The 24911-nt window shown below is 46.2% G+C and overlaps 1 protein-coding gene across 10 annotated transcripts in view; it reads left to right on the top strand.

The window, feature by feature from the left end:
* The window catches only part of ADGRG2 (adhesion G protein-coupled receptor G2), a 132224-nt gene that overhangs the window by 50237 nt on the left and 57076 nt on the right, over nt 1-24911 (top strand). For all 10 annotated transcript variants that reach the window (XM_058292309.2, XM_058292312.2, XM_071213199.1 and 7 more), the window contains one exon: nt 2846-2964. In XM_058292309.2, the coding sequence (XP_058148292.1) occupies nt 2847-2964 (118 nt within the window). In that variant the 5' untranslated portion in view covers nt 2846. The remainder of the gene's footprint in view (nt 1-2845; nt 2965-24911) is intronic.

Below are 24911 nucleotides of genomic sequence, written 5' to 3'. Positions count from 1 at the left end.
CACACCCCCATTTATAAACTAGCTTTAACTCACCGTGTGTTACTATCCACTCTATATATTTCCATACATTTACAGTAAAGCTGTAATGGAAAGAAGCCAGTCCCCACCAGCACTGTGGTTTTCAGTCTGCCCTGCTTCCCCTCGTGCCAGGCGCAGAATTAAGATGGCAGCTTCCGACCTCTTTCTAGCTTGGACAGGCTCAAACTTTAGCTGTTCTCAGGATTATGCTTTAGCCCTCTGAATTTACTCATCAGAAGCTGAAGTTGGTGCCCGTCCGCCTCTTCCTCCCCCATCTTTGGGATGTGGAGCTTCCAATTCCAGCCGCGGAAAGCTCCCGAGCTGGCTTGTGCCTCCAGTGGAGGATGGGCACTGGTCTCCGTGGCCTGGAGCACTCTACTTACAAATCTTCTCTGCAGATGGGCAGTCTCCTCCTTCCACTCCTTCAAGGATGTGGCAGGCTGCTCTTCTGGCCTCCTGGAGCCCCCAGGCAGGTGCCTCAACTAGCTCCAGAGAGCTCTGGGTCTTTACTAACTGCCCTGTAGCAGCAGCTGACTTTAGGAGCTCCTTACTCCACCACCATCTTGCTGTCGTCCTTGCCTAATAGCATTTTGATTTTGTCAATTCGTTTCATTGCATGGCCTCAAAACAGTTTACTCACAAACAGACAAATTCTCAAGAGGCTGCCGCTGTGGCCTGGTAGAAGGAATAGGGTTCTCTTGACGTTGATCCAGCCCCTGGAGCATGCTGGGCCTCTCTGTTCATCTGTCGAATGAGATAGGTGAATTCTGAGTTCCCTTCTAGAAATAAACTCTGCTACCCTTTCCAGAGCTCAGATTAGATTCTTTTGCATTCAGTCTTCTGAGTCAGCAGGCTAAGTGTCAATTCCAGGTAGAATGGAGCTCAAGGCATTTGTGTGGGAGAGAGTGTTTTTGCAGTTTTAGTTCGCTAGAATAATAGTTACACCTTTTTTTTTTTTTTTAAGGAGCAGTACTTTTTTTTGGGGGGGCAGGCCTGAGTCCTGAGACTTAAAAAATATTAATTTTTTAACATGTTGTTGAAACTTTTTATGGCACGCATATAGGTGCAGCACTCAGTGAATTCCGTAATCCGAACACTCCCATGTAACCATTGCCAAGGTCAAGAAACAGAATCTGACCTGCACTTTAGAAGCCCCCTCATGCCTCATGCTTCTAATTATTACTGTTCCTCCTCCCTTTTTAGGTTAATTACTTCCCTGACTTCTCACTCCATCGATTAGTTTTGCCTGCTTCTGTTCGTCATGTGAACGGAGTCATGTACAATTTGCGTTCTTTTATATCCCGCTTCTTTTGCTAACAAGATGTTTCTGAGAGTCATCAATATTATGGCATGTCGCTGGAGTAGACACTTAAATTTTTCCTCCAGAGAGGCGTTGATGCATCTTTGCACACAAGTCAACATCCCCGTTTGAGTGACTCATTTGGGAGGATCAATAATGATATGCCATTAAGAACGGAGAGAGGAAATGGGCTGACGAGGAGGGACGAATTGAGGACATTTCGCCATTTATTGACATATTTATTGTATTATTCATATATAACACAGTTTATTAATTTAAAAACTGTAAGTCGTCTTTTGAAGTAGGATTCACCTTCTGGTCCAAGACCTTATCACTCCATGGCCAAGGACAGAATCACTCGTCTGGTACTGGTGGTGGCTATTAAACGACAGGATTCTTAAAGAGTGCCAGCTTTTCCCTGAGGCTGAGAAACCATGGTTTATTTATCCCTTTCTTTCCAGGCCCTCATCCCCTTAATCCCTGCACGACCTTAGCCTGTCATTTTTTACTTTACTTCTTACCTTACCAGGTGCAAAATAGGTCTTTGTTGAATTGGCCCTCACTAGATTTTTGTTCACTGAACTGTAAATGAGGCTTTGAAATTCTGCTGTGATACAAACATTGCTTTTTAAAGAATGTCGACTCATTGCCCTCCTGACTATTAAAAATGCAAGCAATGGTAATGAAATAATATGCAGTAAGGAGGAAATGCAAGGTACCCATCCTTGTACCATATAAGATATAAAGAGGGATAGATTATTTATATGATTCTGTGATCTCTTTTGATTCAAGTCACTTGTTTACTGTGGTAACATACATAATGCAAAAATCTTACCGTTTTAACTGTGTTTAAGTGTACAATTTAGTGGCATCATGACAGGCACAGTGTTGTGCTACCATCACCACCATCCATTGCCAAAACGTCTTCATAACTCCAGACAGAACCCCTGTACCAGTTAAGTAATAACCCCCATTCCTCCCTCTCTCAGCTCCTTTTATCCTCTAGTCTACTTTCTGTCACTGTGGATTTGTTTTTTCTGGATATTTCATGTAAGTGTCCTTTCACATCTGCCTTATGGCACTCAGTCTAACATTTTCAAGATTCTTCCATGCTGTGGCATGTATCAGAACTTCATTCCTTTTTACAGCTGAATAGTATTCCATTGTATGGACATGCCACATTCTGTTTAGTGGATTGTTTCCATCTTTTGGCTGTTGTGAATAATTCCGCTATGAACACATTGTGTACAAGTATCTGAGTCTCTGCTTTCGGTTCTTTCCTGACTATACCTAAGGGTGGAATTGCCGGGTCATATTGTAATTTTCTGTTTAACTTTCTGAGGAACCGCCAAACAGTTTTCCACAGTGGCTGCACCATTTTATCTTCCCACCAGCAACGTGTAGAACCATAGTAATTCAAAAGAAGCAGGATCGCCAGTGGCCGTGGCTGAGGAACTGGCCTTTTGGATGTTGCCGGGTTTGATTATGGCAGCTGAGATGGTCTCTTTTCCTCTCATTTGACTCCAGGATGTTTTTCTCTGGCGGGCAGTGCAACCACGGTGGCAGACCAGAAGAACTTCTACTGACCGTCAAGATAGTCCTTGTCATGATTTGCCTTCATGTTGTTCTGGTTACGTCCCTGGAAGGTAAGGCGCCTGTTTTCCTTCACCCCTTTCTGTTTGTGTGTTCATTTGTTTTGAACAGTATCTACTGAAGGTACTTTTGTGTGGAAACTTAAAGGAGGCCGAGACTCGTCCAAATGAAGCGGCTTGGTTTTCAGCAAAGTGGATCTTTGGAAGCTTAAGAAATAAGGAGAATATGTTCCTGAGGAAGGTAGTAAAAAGACCAGCAAAGACAGGGGCTGCTAATTTGGGGGTGCAGCTGCCCAAAGGTACAGCACCCCGCAAATGTGACAATTCCTCACAGGGAACGTGACTGGGAAATGAGTGTGTCTTACTAAGACACACAGGGAAATACCTTCCTTATTCTGAAGCTGGTGGCAGGAACAAGGATTCTTCCTTGGATAAGGTAAATATCAAGGAGCAGACAACAACAGCAGGAACAAAGCACGTGCACAAGACACATACACACGCACATACAAGATAAGCAGAAAAGCTCCCAACAAGCTCACAAATGGCAACCCTGCAAAAGTAGGTACCGCAGGTTATAGGGAAGAGGTTACCGTGGTTTAAATGAAGAAATGGGAAGAGCTGCACGTGTTCTGCTTGCTGAGAATATGCCAGGTGCTTTCCAAATGCCCCCCCTTTTCATCTTCTCAACCAAACCTATGAAGGGGCGATCCTGTTCTTGGCCCCGTTTTCCAACTCAGGAAGCCAAGGCTAAGGGAGCTCGATAGCTGGCCTGAGGTTGTTAGGAAGTGGCAGAGCTGGGATTTGAACCCAGGGTTCTGGCCCTGGATCCTGTGCTTGTAACCACAGAACCAGGCTTCTCCAGCTTGCACGCAGATCGGAATCACGTGGAGGGCTTGTTAAAACAGGTCATTTAGTGTCTGGGTCAGTGGATCTGGGGTGGGGCCTGAGAACTGGCATTTCTAACTAGCTCCCAGGTGATGCTGATGTGACTCATCTAGGGGACCACAGGTGACAAAAGACATAAATAGGGGCAGAAAACTCCTCCAGCTGTATATCATGGGCTACAAATTCTGTTGCTGTGGCTGCATGATGTTCATAGAAACTACATTCACACACATCATCTCCTTGGGCATTTAAACATCATAGTGGAATTGGCAGGGCAAAAATCAAGCACCTGCACTTTACTGACAAGTAAATGATCCTGGGGACAGTATTGGTTTCGAAGTGGCAGAGCCCAAACTAGACCAGATCTCCCGCCTCGTGTTTTGGTGTATGAGGAGGAAAGTGGAACACAAGGGGGGAAAAATCATCAAAAGAAAAGGTGCTTGATAGAAATAGGTCTTTTTGAAAAATTATATTTTAAAATATAATTATTTTATACTTTATATAATAAAATGTAATTTTCATTATTTTTAAATGATGGAAACAGGGGCAGGTGAGAGGAAAGTGAGTAGCTCTGAAACAAACCTGAGCAGGGAAAACCTCTGTGGTCGCTGAAGGCAGCTGATTGTATTGCTTCTTCCGGCTCGTTGATGATTCGATTTTTTAAAGCAGAGGTTCTCCCAAGTGTGGCCCCTGGGCCAGCAGCATCAGCATCACCTGGGAACTTCTTAGAAGTACAGATTCTGGGACCCTAACCCAGATTGACTGAATCAGAAACTCTGGGGGAGGGGGGTGTGCAGCGATCTCTTTCCATCAGCCCTCCACGTGATGCTGATGTCTACTCAAACGTGAGAACCGCTCTCTTAAAGAGCTGGCTAAAACATTACTGTTGGCAGCAGGATAGAGTAGAAAGGTGGTGTGATCTGGGGTTAGAGTCCCCTGATCCCCCCCACCTGCTATTTGTATGTTCATGATTTGCCACTTAACCAATATGTGCCTCTATTTCCTCATCTTAAAAAACAGGTAGAATAGTGAACTCCCCTGATGGGTTCAATATATGGAAAAACAAACTCCACGAAGGCATAGGGTTTTTTGTTTTACTTCCTGCTATAACCCCATTGCTTGGAACAATAGCTGGCACCTGGCTGGCCCACAATAAAAATTTCTTGAAGGAATGAAGTGTTTGGGGATCTGGAGAGGGCTAAACAGGAGTTTGTTATTGTCCTTTAATGGTTCCAATACGAGTATTTATTCATTTCTATTTAATAATCACTTTCATAGCACTTACTATGCACCAGCTACTGTTCTAAGCCCTTATATAAAGGCAAATTGATTTAAAACTTGCTCGATAACCCTTTGAAGTAGGCACTATTATTAGCTCCATTTTACAGATGAGGAAACTCAAGCACAGAGGAGGTAAGCAACTTGCCCTAGATTCAAACAGCTAAGTGGCAGAGCTAGGATTTAGACCCGGGCCATCTGGCTCCAAAGTGTGTATGTTTAACCACTACACTGTTTTGCCTTTCGGCATGCTTAACCTCTCTGCTCGGATGCATTCGGGTGCTCGGTAGCTGTATACCTGCAGATTAAAAATAGAGGGGGAGGGGGAGTGGACATGGATCAAGCAGTTGGGTGCCCTCCTCCCACATGGGAGGTCCCAGGTTCAGTTCCCAGTGCCTCCTAAAGAAAAACGAATGAGCAGAAGCAACAAGCAAAAAAGACTAAAAAACATTGACTTGTACACTTTAAAAGCGTGTGAATTGCAATGTTTGTGATATGTACGTCAAAATTACTCTTAAAAATGGGTGGGGTTGTCTATGATAGCGCGACTCGGTGTCTGTTGGGCTGGATCACCCCGGTGGCTCGTAGGTACCATCTGCCCGAATGGCTTGGCTCTGGGGCAGCCTCTCTCCTGTTCAGGTTGGCTTTGGTTTGGTCATTGATGATGACCAAGGGGACTGACCTGCTCCTGCTACTACATCAAGGAATAAGTTGTGCCTTAATGAGTGCTTGCTGTATGCCCAGAATAGCTGGCTGCTGAGAACATCATCTCTGATTCCAGGGAGTTTGTGCTGCAGGTGGAGGGGAATGACTCAGCACATGAAAAAGTTAGAGAACTATACAACCAGGCAATACAAACTATAGACTGCAGTCCTAATATGTGAGTCTGTGCTTAGGGCTCTAACATATGGCCCTGGGCCAAATCTGTGGAGTCTGCAAGTCCATTGCTAAGACACCTGTAGCAGCTGCTCATCCGTGCCTTGCCCATAGCCTCTTGGCCCACCCCACAGGACACCTGCAGTTTCCATGCATGCCGATGGCTCCATGTCTCTGTGACTGAGAGTGATCAGTGGCTGTGAGAGCAGGCTTGATCTGTGCCCAGGGCGAGGCGGAAGTATCAGAGAGTTGATGCCCGTGTTTTAGTTTGCCAGGGATGCTGTAATAAGTACCACAGACCAGTTGGCTTGAACAATGGGAGTTTATTGTCTTGCAGTTCAGGAGGGTAGAAGAAGTCCAAAGTCATCGTGGCAGCAGGATCAGTCTTTCTCCCAAGTCTAGCAGTCTGGGGTGGCCTGCCAGCCATTCCTAACTCCATCTCTGCCTCTGGTGCAAGGCCATCTCTCGCCCCTTATGTCTCTTACTACTTGTGTCCCAATTTCCTCTTCTTATAGGAACTCCAGTCATACTGGATTAAGGCTTGCCCTGATTCCATTAACTTTGAATGTCTTCCAAGATCCTGTTTACAAACGGGGTCACATCCATGGGACCAGGGGTTAGGACTCGACCATGTCTTGCTGGGGGCATGATTCAAACCTTAATAACCCTTAAACAATGAAGGATGGCAGTTGGTGACTCAGTTTGCCAGCTTCCTCTTCCCTTGCTGGGACAACTCAGAGTCGTGTGCTACTTTGTCTCCCAGAATTCCCCAGCTGAATCGAGCCCCAGGTGGCCCCAGCAGCGACCTGCTTGTTAATGCACCGGTTACTGGCTTTCTTCCTTGCCCTGTCTCACTTCCCCACTCCCTCCCTGTGCTTCCTGGAGTCAGTCCCATTTAGAAACATACTCATCTTCCCAGATCCAGCCAAGGATTACCACTGCTGTAAAACTACCCTGGAATCGATTCTCTCCCCAGTGTTCCCTTTTCTCTTTAGCCATACCGTTTTATACTTGTCACCCGTGTCACGATCTGCTACCTACTTCCTTGGCATCCTGTGTCCTGTCAGTGCATGGTCAGGGTCATGTGAGAAAGGAGAATGAAGGGTTGGCATGGTGGGTGAGGTGTGAGGAAAACCAAATGCTCGCTGTGAGCCCGCTCTGGGCCAGGCCGCGAGGTAAAGTACATGGGTGCTTTGTGTCCATTATCTCGTTTAGCCCTCACAAACACGTCACAACGGACATGTTCAGTCTCAGTTTGCAGGTGAAGAAACCAAATCTTGAAGAGATCCAGCAGCCTGCCCAGAGCTAGGAAGTGGGCAAATTGGGATTTGAAACCACTCCCCTTGGAATTTGTAGCCTGTGCTCTTGACGCTGTACCAGGCCTTGGTGAGTGTCCGAAAACTGAGTGTGTCACTGAGGCGAGGGCGGAAGGTGGAGGCGAGCCTGGGTAAGCTGTGGGAGAGTGGCCACTCCCCCTGGCTCTGTGGGATCTGGACTGCAAACACAGTAGCTTCACCCTGGAAGCCTCAGTGATGACTCAATAGCCCTTGACAGCAGGGAGAGGTAGGCCTGACTCTCTTGTTAAGGCCGCTGGCCAGGAGAGAGAATTTTTAGACCCTAACGCTTTCTGTGGGGGTAATTTGGTGATGTTCAAGGGAGTCATTCTTAGGAAGCCCAAATAGGTTTTGGAAGGTGACTTTCAGCCTCTAGCTCGCCTGGGCTGTGAGAATAATGCTTTTTTTTTTTTTTTTGGTCTTTAAAGGAGGTCTTCTTTTAGGTACAACGATTCTATTTTCCAGAGGGCGAGATGACATAATAGTGGAAGATGGTTATAATTTTATTCTTGCCGACTTGTCTTCCGCATTTGGAAACAATTACACATTTGAGCCAGTTCGGTGATCTCATGAATTATAATCCCCCGCTTCCTCTCCCTGGGCCAGGCCTAGATCTTTCTGTGCTGCATGCATTTCCAGTGGTAGATCACTCAATAATTCCCCTTCTCCAAGGCTTCGCTGCCTGGTTTTGTCTTACCCTCTTGTGCTTCATCCGGCCTAGTCTTTGTTCTTCTTGGTGCAGGAGATGTTGGGGCTGCAGGAGATAAAGTGTATGTTGCTGAGAGGCATGGAACCTGTCTTGTTGGGCTTAATCCTCTAGCACCAAACCCAGTGCTGGTCTCCTTGAGCCCTCTTAACCCCCTACTTGTAAAAATGAGTCTCTAAATACTTACCATGACATTGTTCTGCTGCTCTGCCAATCTTACAGTCCGCCCAAATCCCATGCCCTGTGCAGTCATGAGGTCAGGTATAAGGGCCCTGGCTCCTTCCCTGGGGTTGCAGCCTTAGCAGGTGGAGGTAGTGATGAGGCATGATGGAGGCTCCAGGTAGGTTGAGGCAGAAGCTGACAGCAGAGGACATTGTGTCACCCTTTCCTCGTGAGAACTTCTCACAGGGGTCTGGACAGCAACAGGGGTGGAGATAAGAAATGGTGGCCGGTGGCATAGCAAGTTTAGGCAGAGAGACGACCAGAAGTGGTGCCCCATCCAAGTCTCTCTCAACTCCCATAGGGCAGAGTAGGGATTCTAAATTGCCCCCATGTTCCTAGCGGGCAGTTGTATTGAGAGCTAGGGGCTGGGACAGGGCCATGGAGACCTCAGCAGAGCCTGTGGCATGGACAACCTAGACCGGGAACTAATGGAGGATGTGACTGCGAGAGGGGAGACCCCTCAGGCCAGGGTGGGAGTCTGAGACCAAGAGGCTCATGGGGCACAGCCTTCAGCAAGGATGCCAGTGGGACACCAGGAAGCCCACAGGCTGAGGGAGATCTCTGGGGAGGCTGTCGGGAGCCCAGGGCTCAGCCACTCGGGCCTCTCCTTCCTGCTGCCGTTCCCCAGCCTGCGCATCATCTTGACTACCAAACGAGACTTACTTAACCAGAGACCGTTTTAGAACAAAAGAGATGGCGTTACCTTACCTTAAATCATCAGGTTTAAGGACCCCTTTCCCATGAAATGGGGGCTCCAAAACAAGGTGGATCCATTCTAGACTTCAAAGGAAGCTCAGGGATTTTTCGTTGTTTATTGTTATTGTTGTCGTTTGCACATCTAAGTTTGTGTCTCTAAATTTTAAACTGGCTCTAAAACTGATACATGTTGCATACTGGGGATGTATCGGGACACTTTGCTAGAAACTGTTAGAGACTGAACTCCTCATCAAATCCTGAATTTTGCCCCTCCTAATTGCCCTACTCCTTTATCTTCTCCAGAAAGTGGAAATATCCAGTCAGGTTCTTGAGGGTATGGGTGCCATCTTTTTCTCTGTACCCTCTATGGTATATAACACAGAGTAAGTACCCAGTAAACTCTGGTTGGTTGGTTGGTTGGTTTTGATTCCACACATACTATTACTCTAAGCTTTTGCGTAGACCTCATTGAGGTAGCTGTACCTTGACTAGGACTACCTTTGAAGAATGCATTTCCCATCCATGTGGTAGAGCGCCTTAACCTGTTAAGATTCCATCACACTGACATTCTGTGAGTTCGGCCACTCAGAAGGGACAACCTTCAGGTTCCAAATCCTGGGGTGCTGGGGATCTTTAGGTCCACCTTGGACACAAGGTCATTCTGAAAATCTAGGGCAGGTTCTCAAACTTGGCTGTATGTTGGGGAGTTTTGACCAATCCTGATGCCTGGAGATTCTGCCTTAATGGGGTACAGCCTCGGCAGCGGGGCTGTTCATACCTCCCCAGGTGATTCAAACACGCGTCCAGGACTGAAAACCACTCCTCTCTGCAATCCTAATTTAAGGCTCTTCTCCTCTTCACAGTTCCGAATGTGAAATTGGAAGCCATTTAAAAGTTCTATTTTTTTTCAAGTTACGTTTTTTCAATGAGAGGATTTCAAAAGCTTCTCAAGTTCTCATGAAGCCAATGACTGTCTCGATTTTGAAGACTGATAAAAGCTCCACTAGTGGTTTTTGTTGCTTGGTAAATCCCCACCTCATCAGTGCTATTTTTGTGTCACTCTTCACTGAAAAGTCCCAGTGTCTCTTCTTTGGGGCCAGTAGCAGCAGCCCATAGCACTAAACCTGAACAGCGTGCAACATCACTGGACATTTCTGTAGGTTTTCATGACTTACAAAGCACCGTGGCATACATCATCTCACCCTATCCCCTTGAGGCAGGCAGAAGAGTTTACTATCTCCATTTTGCTGATGAGATGACTGAAGTTCAAAGCAATGGAGAAGCCTCCTAGGTGATCCAGCAAGAAACAGTACTAAGGTTCAGAAAGCAACTCCTCTATACCAGCCTGCACCAAGTGCTTACTTTTTGCCCTATGGGTATGTCTTAGCCCAGGCCTTCTGTAACACTGGTGACTTTGACCTGGTCAATGGGTCAGCAGACTTTTTCGATAAATGACCAGCTGGTAAATATGCAGACCATACGGTCTCTGTGACTGCTCCTCAAATCTGCTGTTGTAGCTCCAAAGCACCCATAGAAGAGTCAGTTCATCAATAGGTGGGTGTGGCTAGGTTCCAATAAACTATTAGCAAAATCAGCCAGGGGATGGATTTGGCCTGCTGGCTGTACTTCGCAGACCTCTGATCTAGACAGGAGTAAGAAGTGGGGCAGCGCGTGCCGTTGGCTGCTTACCCCCCAAAAATGCCCCCTGCCTTTTGCTGGCTCAGCCCTGGCTTTGTAGGGTGCTTACCCCTTCCATATGCTGAAGCGGGGAACCCTGATTATTCTGACGCCATCGTGGAAATCCTGTTCCTTGCCCGTGATTGATTTAGCGGTGGGCTTTGTGACCCCGTTTTTGACCAGCGAGACGCATGGGCAGGTCTGTTGGGGGAATTCTAGGGCAAGTTTCTCCACTTTTTAAGATGAGACTCAAGAAGAAACAGTTCCTCTCCTTCCTCTGGACCTGCACTGTCTGATCCAGTAGCCACTAGGCACATGTGACTCTTTAAATTTGACGTTTAATCAATTAGGATGAAATAGAATAAAAAATCCAGCTCCTCAGTCGCACTAGCCGCATTGCGAGTGCTCGTTAGCCACCCGGGGCTCGTGGTTGCCCTTTTGGACACACGGATATGGAACATTTCCATCATGGCAGAGAGTCCTATTGGACAGCGCTATGTCTGGACTTTCTGTGTTTGGACATGACACCTGAAACAGTGGTAGCCATGTTAAAACCATTGAGCGGAGCTAGCAGGTGGAAAACTGGAGATACCCGGGGCTTTTTGATGTTGATCCATTGCATTAACAGTATCTAGAGGACAAAAGGGCAGAAGGATGGAGAAAACCTGGGTCTTCGTTGCTATCCCTGAGCTGCAGAACCAACCTTAGAACTGTCTGCTTGTGGAGTTCTTGTTCAGTGGGCTAAATGAATGCTCTTAGTGTTTCTGTTAACTTTTAATTGGGTCTTCTGTTACTTGGTCCTGAAGGCCTTCTAACAGATAAAAGCCTTAACTTTATAAAGGTGTTGTTACAAACCACAGGTATTATCTTAGGAGAATACTGACCTGCAGCCCCATTCGGGTGTTTCCCTCCTTTAAGGAGCCTGAGGCTTGGAAAGGTTGAGTCATTTCCAAGTTCACACAGTGGACAGCCACTTCCCCAGTTGAAAATGGTTTTTACACCAGACCCTCAATGACACTTTCCAATGATACATTCACTCTAGGATGAGTTTGTAGCCCCCTCCCTCCCCCAAAGGACTGGATACAAACTGAGAAAGATCTGCAGAATAAAAGCAATGGCTGCAGTGAATGACTTTATTAGGGATTAAGGGAACCTGCTGTTGAAATGCACCTTGATAATGGGCGCATCCTTACTCCGAGGAAATTGCAAGCAGCACATCGATCTTTGCAAGAGGCCTCGTGTTCCGAAGATCACAGTGCTGTGAGAAAGCATTCTGATGAATTAAGGATACTTTGGCACTGGTGTTTGTGGCAGTTATGTTAGTGACCTGTTTGACCGATAACCTTTACTCTGTTTACCTATTAGGAACGCGCACAGCTAAAGTATAAGTTAGTGTAGTGTGGCTGAATTCTGTTAATTTGAAAGAAAGAGAAATGAAATTATAAAAAGGGGCATAATCTTGCTTTGGTGAATAAATTAGAATCGCTTACAAGTATCTGATGAATTGAATAAACAGGAACTGAATACATAGCTATGTTGTCTTTCAACTACACAGACATGTTTGCCTAGCTCCTAACAGAAAGTGTAATTTGTTATTACACCAATTTGGAGTCACAGTGAAGGCTAACAAATTTTGGGTTTTGCTGTTCAGGCAAGAGGGGATGAATTTGATTTAGTGAAGAATTTTCAGTTACAGGATATTTTAGAAGTAGAATTTTAAAGCTTCCAAACGAGTTTCATAATACCACTAGAAGGTAAACTCTGTTTGAGGCCAGGGACTTGGTTTTATTCACTGCTTGGCACACCTTAGACCTTCTAAAAATGGAATAAATGAATGAACTTTGGAAAAATCACTTCATGTTTTTGAACTTGTGTTACTTCACTTGTATACTCAGGGACTCAGACTAGTTTGGTAGCCAGTTTCTTTCCTACCTAGGACCCATTTTGTAATTTTTGTCTTCTGGTGAACTCCAAGTTCTAAAAGATGCTATCTCTCAAAGGATTTAAGTAAAATTATGTTTTCCCATTTTTTTCATTAAGCAGAGACATCAACAACTGTATTCAGTGTTTGGGATCAGCAGTAGAGCAACGGTATTGACATAATTCCAAACAAAGCAAACTTTACTAATTTTCTTGTGCAGTCTCATTTGGGAAAATAAACAGTTTTTGAAATAATGAAGATATGATCTGACTACCTTGGAAAATTGTCTAGGTTTATAATATTGTACTAGATCATCTTCAAGTCTCCTTCTCCCCTGAAATGGATGCCTATGAACTTGAGTTCTCTGATGTTTAATATGAAGGGAAGAAACCCCATGACCTTTCTAGGAGGTATCTGCCTATGATTCTAAGCTATGGAAACTTGAATTAGACAAACACAGCATTGTAGATGTTCTCACTAATCAGGCATGGGTAAATAATAAGAATGTTTCGTAGCTATAAAGGTGCCACATACTTGTAGAGTTTGGAAGAATCCATCCTTAAGAATTTCTTTTTTTTTTTTTTTTTAAGATTTTATTTTTTAAAATTTATTTCTCTCCCCTTCCCCCCCAGTTGTCTGCTCTCTGTGTCCATTTGCTGTGTGTTCTTCTGTGTCCGCTTGTATTCTTGTCAGCGGCACCTAGAATCTGTGTTTCTTTTTGTTGTGTCATCTTGCTGTGTCAGCTCTCCGTGTGTGCGGCGCCACTCCTGGGCAGGCTGCGCTTTTTTCACACGGGGCAGCTCTCTTTACGGGGCACACTCCTTGCGTGTGGGGCTCCCCTATGTGGGGGACACCCCTGTGTGGCACGACACTCCTTGCGTGCATCAGCACTGCACATGGGCCAGCTTCACACGGGTCAGGAGGTCTGGGGTTTGAACCTTGGACCTCTCATGGTAGGCGGATGCTTTATCCACTGAGCCAAATCCACTTCCCCTTAAGAATTTCTTAAATGCCTCCTACAAATTACCGATGCTACATTTTTTGCATTAAGAAAAAAGCCATTTTATTACATAAAGATAAACTTTATCCAAGGTCACAGAATCATATAGTTTGAATTAATAATAATTGCAGCTTATTGTTGGACCTGCAACAAAATACTTGATAAATGTGATGTAATTTCATTCAAAGAGATCATTCTTATTTTACTGATGACAAAATAGAAGCAGAGAAATGTTAAGAAACTTACTCAAGGGAGAGTCAGGATTCGAACCCAAGCCATTCTCCTTCTAGAGCCCAGTCTCTTAATCACATTGAAAGCCTGGTTAAGTAGGCATGTTCATTCAGCCATTGGAAATAAATAAGCACAGGTGTTTTATTCACATGGAAAAGAAAACCAAGTGAGAGTTACAGATAATTAAAAATGAGGAATGCTGGATAAGACTATCAACACTTAAGCCAAAGGGGAGCGGATGTGGCTCAAGTGAAAGGGCTTCCACCTACCATATGGGAGGACCGGGTTCAATCCCTGGGGCCTTCTGGTGAAAAAGAAGATGAGAAAGCGTGCCTGCACGGTGGGCCAGTGCCCATGTGGTGAGCCGAGTGCACGTATGGTAAGCCAAGTGCCTGCATGAGTGCCCGTGTGGCGAACCAGCGCCCATGTGAGTGCCCACGTGGCTAGCAAGTCGTGCAGCAAGATGATGACCCTACAAAAGAGAGATGAAGGGGAGAGTCAAGGTGAAGTGCAGCAGAGACCAGGAACTGAGGCGGTGCAGGGGACAGGGAACCTCTCTCCATACCAGAGGTCCCCAGGATGGAATCCCAGTGAATCCTAGAGGAGAAAAAATGAGAAGAGAAGACAAAAAGAGAAATAGATACAGAAGATCATGCAGCAAATGGACACAGACAGCAAAAAACAGCAGGGCAGGGGGAGGGCAGGTGGAGGGGAAGGGGAGAAGATAAATCTTAGAAAATTAAAAAAAAAGAGAAGCCAGAGACAACAGAAAGAAGATATGGAATAGGAGCCACCAACATATGGAGACCTTGGGGCCACAAGTGCCACAGCAGCGGTTAAGGTTTAACATGGCTTCAGTACAGAGGAAATTCAAAAAGTCAACCTTTCCAACTAAGTGGGATTTCCATGCAGTAGGAAGAGCCATACTTCCCTCCTCTCTTAGTGGCTTTTACTGGTACATTGTTGTTTAGAGAACTGAGTCTTTGTGACCCTTGAAGGTCCTAGAAAAATCTTGGTATAGATGTTTGCTGAGAGCAAAGCCAGGAGGGTGCATCAAAAAGAAAGGGGGATCCACGTTCAGTCTTGAAGTGGTAAGAGCTCCCAGTTCATATTAATTCCTTGACTTTTGATCTTGCTGGTATCATGAGAAAGAATGAGAGAAAATGGTGACTAGGGAGAGTGATTCTAGCATTAATTTTGTCCTGTCGCCAGTTTAATGGGAATTAATTCCTCAGTGACACTCAAATTCGGTTTGATGCAGCAGAAATTGGCCAGAAGGTCATCAAACCTTTTTCTTCTTCAGACTACATTTCCCAGCCTCCCTTGCAGTTAAGAAGTGGCCGGGACTTTGTCCTGACTTTTGGAGATGGGCAGAAGTGATGTGTGCTATTTGCAGGTCTAGCCATTAGAAATCTTCCATCTGATTTCCCCTTTCTCTCTCTTTCCCTGTCTGTCTGTTGGATGTTGATATCCAGAGCACACTTGGACTCTGTGTTGAAGTTGGGTCCCTGAATGACTGCGTGGAGGGAGCAGTCCTCCCTCTGCCTGCCCCACCCTACCTCCACTCTAGGCTGCTGATTGAACTTTGTGGAAAATAAACTTCTCTATTTTTAAACCCTTGAGATCTGGGGACTTACTCATTGCAGCAGCTTGCATTACCTTAACAGGCTCTTCCCCTTCTCACCAGAGTGGTTGGTACATCTGATTCTGCCACTGGAAGCTGGGTTGGTGTGGGTTAGACAACCCCCTTTTTCTTGAGATCATGCAAAAGCCTAGTTTCATACAATCGTAGAAAACTGGGGGAGTGCCCTGGTTTTCAATCCATTGTAGCCACTACCGACATGCTAATTGCCCCAGAGCTTATGGCAAAGGTCACCAATACAGGCACTGGACTTCCTGGGTTCAGATCTTACCTTTGCTCCTAATTATCTGTGACCTTAAGCAGGGTATTCAATCATTGTGCTTTGGTTTCCTTATCTGTAAAGTAGCAGTACGTATTTCATATAGTTGTGTGAAGGTTAATGCATATAAAACAGATAGACATAATGCATCTGACGCATTGTAAGAAGCCAGTAAATACTATCCATTACCACTGTAGACCAGCACTGTCTGATAGAATGCTTTAGAAATGTTATATATTTGTGCTGCCCAGTACCATTACCACCAGCCACACTTGAAATGTGACTGAAGAACAGAATTTTACATTCTATTTAATTTGAATTAATTTGAATTTAAATAGTTATATATGGCTAGCGGCTACTATATTGGACAGTTCAACTACAGACCAATGAATCTACTTGCTTTGGAGATGTTGTATTTTGTGCTGTATAACTCAGGGTTCAATTACAGGAGAAGCACTTGGACACAGAGAGAAAGCGAGAAAGCCAGAGAGAGAGAGAGAGAGAGAAAGCGATTAAGGGATTTGTTAGAGGGATTTGTCCACCTAGCTCAGGCGTCAGAAGCTAAAGGTGGACCCAGGGGCAGGAGGGCTGTTGCAGGCCTGGCTGCTCCCTCCCCCAGTGAGGTGCGGCAGCAGATAATTGACAACGTGTGTGAGCTGTGAAATGGCTGTTGATCTACTTCTCCTTCCAGGTCTCCCACAAGAAACTCTCTTGTGTCCCACACTAACCAGACACATCCAGGAAAGGGAATTCTGGGAAATGTAGTCCAGCCTCGCTCAGGTGCTACATTCCAGAACTGCCACATGTACTAGAAACTACTGAGCTTACGAGCTAAATTTTGTCAGCTCTTAATACATCTAAATAAAACAGAATGCTGCCATCTCCCAACGCTCTGTTTAGTTGTTTCTGTTCTGCACCCAGGCCAAAGATATTCCAAAGATCTTTTATGGCCAGCCAACAGTAGGATTTTGAGCAGTTTTTTGTTTCTCTTCATACTTTTCTGTGGTTTAAAATTTTTTTTTCTGCAGTAAATTTGCATTATTAGTATTATAAATCAGAAAAAAAAAGGTTAATATTTAAAAGCAGAGTTTGAGCCAGGCTTGCCATTTAACTTTCCTGTCCGTTCAATGAGGGTGATAATCTGTTACTATAGAATTACTGTGAGGATTATTCGTGGTAGTGTCTGGAATATTTGGAGTATTTGGTGTTCAGTGAAAGAGAAATGTTGTGAATTCTCTTTAGCTTAGGCTTGGCTCAAGTTGTGAAAGCCAGACTTGGATGGCATTCCAGTTCTCTATTTCTGTGGTACACACAGCCCTTAAAAGAATAGTGGTCATTTGGGGCAGGGCTCAGGAGAAAAGGCTTGTCTCTGCTCTGCGTGGCATCAGCTGGGGCCTCTCAGCAGAGGGCCAGAAGCTCTGCTTTCCACGTGGCTCATTCACATGACTGGCAAATTGCTGTTGGCTGCTTCCTGGGAGCTTGGTGAAGGCCGAGGGCTGGGCCTTCGGTCTCTTCCACATGGCGTGGTGGCTGGATTCCAAAGATGAGAGCCACAAGAGTCAGAGCCAGGCTGAAGCTCTATGGCCTTTCACCACCCAGCCTCAGAAGGCCCGTGCTGTTACTGCCCCTTACTCTGTTGATCAAGGCAGTCACAGAGGCCCACCCAGGTCAAGATAAGGGACATGGACCTCACCTCTTGATCCGGGAGTGGCGAAGTGCTTGAAGAACCCGTGGAATGGGAAATGTTGTCGTGGCCGTTATTGGAAAACATAGTCTGTCACAGGTGGCGGTTAATGTCCAGTAAGGATTTGGACCTGGATCCTCTGGAGAAGTAGCTTCTGAGGTTTAAAGAGCTGGATGGGCACCATGGGTTACGTGAAACCAGGAGGCGCAAGGGACATCAGTTTTAATCCTGATTCTGTCACTAACCAGCCATTTCATTGGACACAAAGCGCTCATTTTAGGCCCTCATTTCTCACCTGTAACCTAAGAGGGTGAATTGGATGGCGCTCCTTTAGCTTTACTCTTCTACAAATCTTTGAAACTGTGAGGTTCTGGAACAGTCTGTTCACCAACCTTGAAGGGCAAGCTGTGGCTGAAGCAGTGATTCTCCATTCTCATTTTGCATCAGAATGCCCAGGACAGCTGGCAAAAGTTCAGATGCCCAGATTGGCTTGGTCAGGGTTTGGGTCTGGTTGTCAGTCATTTTAGAAGCTCCTGGGCTGCTTCTGATGTGCAAACCAGTGTTGAGAATCCCCGGAACTCCACCATTCTGTCCATCCACGTGTGTACAGGAAGTCGGTCAAAGCAGTGCAAGTGTAGCAGCTGATTTTTGTGCCCTGTGTCACATCTCTTTGACTAATCTCTGAATTCAGCCGCAGTGGTGGGGGCAATTCTGCGCTCAGAGAATTCTCTCCCGTCGCCCGTGCTGCACGTCCCTGTTTGCCTGCCTCTGGGCTTTCTCCAAGGCCACGGAAATCTGCTCAGCAATCGCTGGAAGAGACCGGGAGTGCAGGGGAATTGATGTCTCAGGAAGAGATGTCAATCACTGGGGATGGAAGCCTTGAATAAATGCCCTGGCCTCTAGTCCTTCCCATGGATGGTTCCAGAAGGCATCCTCTATGCTCCTCGGGGGTCTTTTTGGACTCGAGCCCCCATTGCCCGTAACAGGGACCTCGATAATGGACTCTTCATTGGCTTTTCTCCTTCCTTGTCTCATTTACCCTGCTCCCCTCACTTCTGCCTCCAGGGATGACATCCCAAATGAACGACTTCCCCCTGGAGCCCTGGTCTGAGGCTCTGTACCCCAGTGAACCTAAACCAAGATGCCAAGTGATTAGTTTATGCACTGTCAAAGAGTGGCATGCTTTAAGGGAAACTGGACAAATAGTTTCCTTAACTGCTAGTCCCCTAGCCCACTTCCCAGGTGCTTCTGCACTAAAATACTGCCACGAGAGACTCACTAAACCCATAAATTGCAGATACTTTGACATGAATGAGTGTGTCAGCTGGCAAACAGTGCCATCATCCTAGACACCAGTGGAGCCAGGGAGGGGAGGGGCATTGAAGCAAGTGTTGCTTTCTTTAAACTTATTGGGGAGGAAGTGGGGATCACTTAGGGTGTACTTTCCCAACAGGGGCAATATTGCCCTCAAAGGGGTGAAAATTGGTTCTTGGAGGCAAGCAAATCTTATATATCACCCAGGGCCAGGATGAGGCAAGTTAAGGGGCCTACGGCACAAAATTTCTTGTACTACACAATCCCAGGGCTGTGTTTGTATGTGTGTGTGTATACATACATACATATGTATACACATACTCATCGGATGGCCATGAGTGCTATGGATAAGGGGATGGACAGGGTCAGGCAAAGGGGGAAAGTGTTGCAGTTTTGAAGAGTGATCAGGGGAAGTGGATGTGGCTCAATTGATAGGGCGTCCATCTACCATATGGAAGGTCCAGAGTTCAGTCCCCAGGACCCCCTGACCCATGTGGTGAGCTGGCCCATGTGCAGTGCTGCCGCGTGCAAGGAGTGCTGTGCCATGCAGGGGCGCCCGCGTGTAGGGGTACCCCATGCACAAGGAGTACACCCTGCAAGAGAACTGCCCCACGTGAAAAAAGCACAGCCTGCCCAGGAGTGGCGCCGCACACACGGAGAGCTGATGCAGCAAGATGACACAACAACAAAAAAAGGAGACACAGTTTCCCAGTGCCACTGGATAATGCAAGCGGATGCAGAAGAACAGAGCAAGTGGACACAGAGAGCAGACAACGGGGGGTGGGGGGGGGGAAGGGAAGAGAAATAAAATAAATCTTTTTTAAAAAAAAAGAGTGGTCAGGGCCAGCCTCTCTGAGATGGCACCATTTGGGCAGAATTTGAAGGCAGTGACAGGGAAGTTCAAAGGCTCTCTGGAGGAAAAGGGTTCCGGACCAAGGGAGCAGCAAGTGCAAAGGCCCTGAGGTGCAATATGCCGGTGTGTGCAAGCGGCAGCAGGGAGGTCAAGGTGGCTGAGCCAGGGGAGAGGAGGAAAAGCTGGGGTCCGAGCAGGGGGCATCTGTTTCCCGTGAATGGTGGGGACAGCCCACAAAGGAGCAGAGTGTAATGCCATTGTAGGAAGCATTCCATGAAGGTCGGTCTGTCTCCCTCCTTCCCTGCCCCCAGAGGCATGGGGCAGCACTCACATGGCATCAGACTGAAATAGCTCCAGAAGCCACCAGCCGCCTTCAGAGGTCAAGCAAACACAACCCAAGGCTAGCATCAAGGCATGAGAAGCACAATCAAGATATTCCATCATTTGCGCTGGTCGGGACCAGCCGCATAGGTGACTGATTCCATGTCTCATTTCGGGGGCACCCACTCTTCCCCACCTACCAGAAAGACTTTTATCAGTGTTTTGTCCCTTTATGTCAAGGCTTCCATCCTTCCTTGGGTGCACGTCCTTCCTGGTGAAGCAGAAGGGCTCTTCGCTTTCAAGGACCACAGCCTAAGATGAGAAGGAGCCTAGTGTGGTAGGGCTGGAGGGCCCTGGCTCAGATCCTGGTTCTGTCCCTTGCTAGTGATCTTGGGCAAGTTACTTGACCTCTGTGTACCTCGATTTCCCCATCTGAAAAGTGGGGCTAACTTCTTTGGCTGTTGTGAAGACTTAATATTTATGTTAATATTTATGAAGTGCTTGGTCCTGGTGATGCTGTATAGAGCTTGTTAAATTTAAAATGGGCTCCCTTGTAGGCCTCTGCCCTTCCCAGGAGAAACGCATATGAGCACACACGCAAAGTTGCATTTTGTTTCAGGGAATTTATGGACGTTCCAAAATGCATCTCATGGACCCTTGGGAGAGGGGCGGATGGTAACCCCCTGATTAAGAAACCTGGTGAAATTATTATCCTTTCCAGCATACCAGAGAGCCAGGATGAGTTCTAGAGGGGCAAAGGGGTGAGGGGATGGGCAGGTGGTACTGTGTGAAGGTGGGAGAAGAGCAAGAAATGAGCTGGGGGACCCAAGACACAGCTCCCCTTTTCCCCATTTTGGCCATGGCCCACTTAGAATCACTGATTGTTTGCACTTTGAGAAGTTCCATCAGCTAAGAGCTGAAGTTTTCTCTGATGATGTCATTACTAATCACTAATAAATACATTATGTAAGAGTGCTTATTGAGCAGTGCGATGTGAGGCAGTTAAAGCTCAAGTAAACACATTTCAGCTTTGCCAAGTTAGAAATGTTTTCAGTCATTTTCTTGGTTATGTAGTAAAATCTGAAAATACAGTTCTTGGAAGAGTGCCTGTTGTCACAAGCCCCAAAGAACAAATACAATAACACACAAAAATACCGTGTTGAGGTTCCCATATAAGAGTGCCTCGGCGTGGCTTGTTTTTAATCATCTCTCCATGGACTAGTAATTCATTCCAGAGGAGGACTGCCACCAGATTACAGCAAGTTTCAGTTGGGTCTAAAATATTTGGGCAAGAAGGGCCAGTCATATCCTTTTTAGATCCACTTCTGGAAGATTAAACCTTGACCTTTCCCTGCCAACTTGAGGGTCAGTGTGCTGGAAGGGAATACTCATTAGTATCGCCACTGGAAACCATCTCATATTTTACTTCTACATCTCCCACGGTGTCAAATAGTGAGGAGGAAAATGAAAAAGTCACAGCCCCCCATACATGACCTTGCATGATTTGGGGGCAGGTAGTTTATTTGGGAATCAGGGATTGAGGGAATGAGGAGAGGACAGTAGGAAAAGTCAATAAGGGGTATATTATTGAGGTCACTGTGGTAGGTGATGGGAACTCAGAATCGCTGAGTAGTAGTTGGCGTTGTTTTGACTCATTCAAATGGGCATTTTAGCAGACATTGTAAGGCCTCGTAGATGCGCTATCTGCTATGATTGGCAGTTGTAACTACTGCTCCAAACTTCAGGTTCTCAATAAAAGTCATCTAAGAAGTATTCCCAAGTCTTTCCTTCATGGGGCCTTTATAGGTCACCTTTGCCTCTTTGTTCTCCGGTCCGTTCCCCATCTTTTCCCTGCTCTGCTTTGTATCACAGTGTATCGGGGTTCTCTAGGGAAATAGAACCGGCAGGGGATATCTGCAAATAGTATGCGATTTTTATAAGAATTTTCTCATGTGACTAGGGATGCACAAGTCCAAATTCCATCAGGCAGGCTGCAAGCTGAAAACTGTGTTGGCGGAATTTCGATGAATTCCCCAGGAGAAGCTGGCTGACTGATGGAAATTTTCTTTTCTGACTGCCGAAGTTATCACTTCTCTCTTTAAAGCCATCAACTGATTAGAAGAGACTTCTCTCTTTGTTGAAGGCAATCTCCTCAGTTGATTGTAGATGCAATCAATTCACCTATGATTTAGCTCCATGAAATGTCCCCACACTAATGATCAGGCCAGTGCTTGCTTGACCTAACAAGTGGTCACCATCACTAGCCAAGTTGACACATGAACATAACCATTGCACACAGGGACCTGAGTGAAAGAGTAATGCTTATTTCCTGTGTTCTTTTGCCAACTGGCTTCTAGCTAGATTTGGCCAGTGGGTATTTGTGGCAGGAGATTGGAGGGTATGAGGGATAACATCACTTCCTCCCTTTGTTCCTCCAGCCCCAGAAGTAGCAGCAGATTTATGCCATTGCTGACCTCTGGTTGGCTTCCCCTTGCCGTGGTTGCTCTTTTGACCGTCCCAACACCTTTGAACTATTGCCCTGCATTAAATTCCTGCTCTACAACTACCTTCCATGGGCTCTGCTTTCCTGACTGACAGAGACTCCTTAATGACTTCATCAGTCAATCAAAAAATATTTTTCAATGCCTACCAGATACAAAGCACTGGAATGGATCCCTGGAGGATAATGAATGAAGCATCGCGCAATTTAGCATTTAGGTGGAAAGACAAGACATACAGTTGAGAAACTGAATAGCGGAGCCCAACTGTCTGTGATCACAGTCCAAGTGAATGGGGTTGTCAGTGACTACTTGAAGATGGAGGGAAACAGACTTGGCCCAGTGGTTAGGGCGTCCGTCTACCACATGGGAGGTCCGCGGTTCAAACCCCGGGCCTCCTTGACCCGTGTGGAGCTGGCCACGCACAGTGCTGATGCGCGCAGGAGTGCCCTGCCACGCAGGGGTGTCCCCCGCGTGGGGGAGCCCCACGCACAAGGAGTGCGCCCGTGAGGAAAGCCACCCAGCGCGAAAGAAAGTGCAGCCTGCCCAGGAATGGCGCCGCCCACACTTCCCGTGCTGCTGACAACAGAAGCGGACAAAGAAACAAGACGCAGCAAATAGACACAGAGAACAGACAACCGGGGGAGGGGGTGGGGATTAAATAAATAAATAAATCTTTAAAAAAATAAATAAATAAAAATATTAAAAAAACAAAAGAAAACTTTAAAAAAAAAAAGAAGATGGAAAGAAGAGAAGACCATCTTCATGGGCTTCTTTGGCCAGGGCATGCTTTAGAGGGCTAGAGAGCTGACATAAAGGGGTCATCTTCTACAACTTCCACTTTTGTAAGACAGGCTGAAATTGGGGGATTTGTTTGAAGTCTCCTGATTTTGAAACGCCGGCAACATGGTGGGCAAGGCCACATCTGTCTGGGGGCTGAATTTGGACTGTGGACCGGTGGTGTGCATTTGGCGGCTGGATTAACGTATTGTGGGAGTCGTTGGACGCAAAGATCATTAAGATCTCCATTGAGAGGATGCTGGATTGTAATATTTCCCTCAGGTGTAAGGAAATCAAGGCCTGGGCCTGGACGTGAGCAGTGGGCCATGAGGAGAAGGGACCGATGAGAGAGAGAGCAGGGAGTAATAGTAGTAACAATATCCCACATTGATTTATTAGTTAATGGTCTACAGAGGTTATCATTGGCAGCAGGGTAGAGTAGTCTCAGAGGTTAGCTCTGAAGTCAGACTGCCTGGAGTCAAATCGCAGCACCGCAATGGATTGGCAGTGAGACCTCCAGTAAGTCACCAAACCGCACCCAGCCTCAGTTTCTCAGGCACTGAAAAGGGAATCATGCTAATGATAGTCCCTATCTCATCGAGTTGTTGGCTGATTAAAATGCAGCCCTTAATGCGGTAAGCCTGGCTCAACAAGAATCATCGACTGATGATGTTCACTATCACTATTCTCTCTCTTTTTCACTTAAGAAAAATGTATACTTTTAATATAATATAAACTTTCTAGCATGTGACTAAATAGGCAGACCAGGAGCCATTTTTCCATCACAGATCAGCAGTGCTAGCATCGGCGATTACACAGAGCCATAAGCAAACAGGAAAGACCATGCTCCTCACCTGGGGTGTAAAAACTAGAAATCTTTTTGCCATATTTCTGCAATATCCAAAAAGAAGGGACAAGACTTGTGGCCACACTGCTGAAAGCAAGGGGATTGAGCTTCCCAGTTCCTTCTTTAAGTTGTTTCCTGGTTAAAAGCCTCAACAACTGCATTGACCTTTTCGGGAAGCAGAAAAACAAAAGCAGGTTAAGATCCTGTTCTGCAAGGTAAGAAAAGGCGGTCGTTTTGCCATAAAAAGGTACTGAACGTTTTATGGTGAGATTTGAGTTGCTTTTCATCCTCATATGAAGCAGTACACAATTCGAATACATCCACAGGCGATGGCATGACCCTCACTCTTTACATGGCCTTGAAAATGAACTTGCTTCTACTGATTTAGAAATTATAGGTACACTGTAAAAGTGTTTTCTACATTAAATTAAAGGGTGGCTCGTATGCAGCAATTCCTGAAACTCCGAAAAGAACTCACCAGCAAAGGCTTCTGTATAGAAAGTCTTGACTGCCCCCTTGGAATGCTTCAGCAAGGAAGTAGTCTCTCAATGCAGTGGTTCTGTGCCCGGAGTGGGGCCTGCCGGAGCTCTTCTCTCTGTGGGCCACCGAGTTCTCCACTGCCACCTAGAGAGGGCAGGGAGAAGCTGGCCTTTGCATCTGGTCTTTTAGCACGGAACTGCCACCCCACCACTCTTCCTCTGTCCTTGCTTCTCTTACTGTCTTTGTCTCAGCTCTTTTGGAACTAAAACCGTGCTTCACAGCATCTTTTCCAAAGGAAACGTTAACAAAGAAGGCGAGGAAAATTGCCCGGCTCCCAAGAGAAACTTGGATTCTTCCCATCCTGCTTCAGTGGAGGAAGGCTCTCCGTTGGCTATACAGGCTAGGAATCGGCCTGTAGAAGTGGGCGGCCCTGGAGCCCCGGGTGGCACGTATTGAATGTTCTCCTAGGGAAGCATTGAAGATACCCAAGTACCCTT

This window comes from Dasypus novemcinctus, chromosome X (assembly GCF_030445035.2).
Source record: "Dasypus novemcinctus isolate mDasNov1 chromosome X, mDasNov1.1.hap2, whole genome shotgun sequence".
Lineage (NCBI taxonomy): Eukaryota > Metazoa > Chordata > Mammalia > Cingulata > Dasypodidae > Dasypus > Dasypus novemcinctus.
Note: the sequence above shows the minus strand (reverse complement) of the source record. Positions and strands in the feature narration are given on the sequence as shown.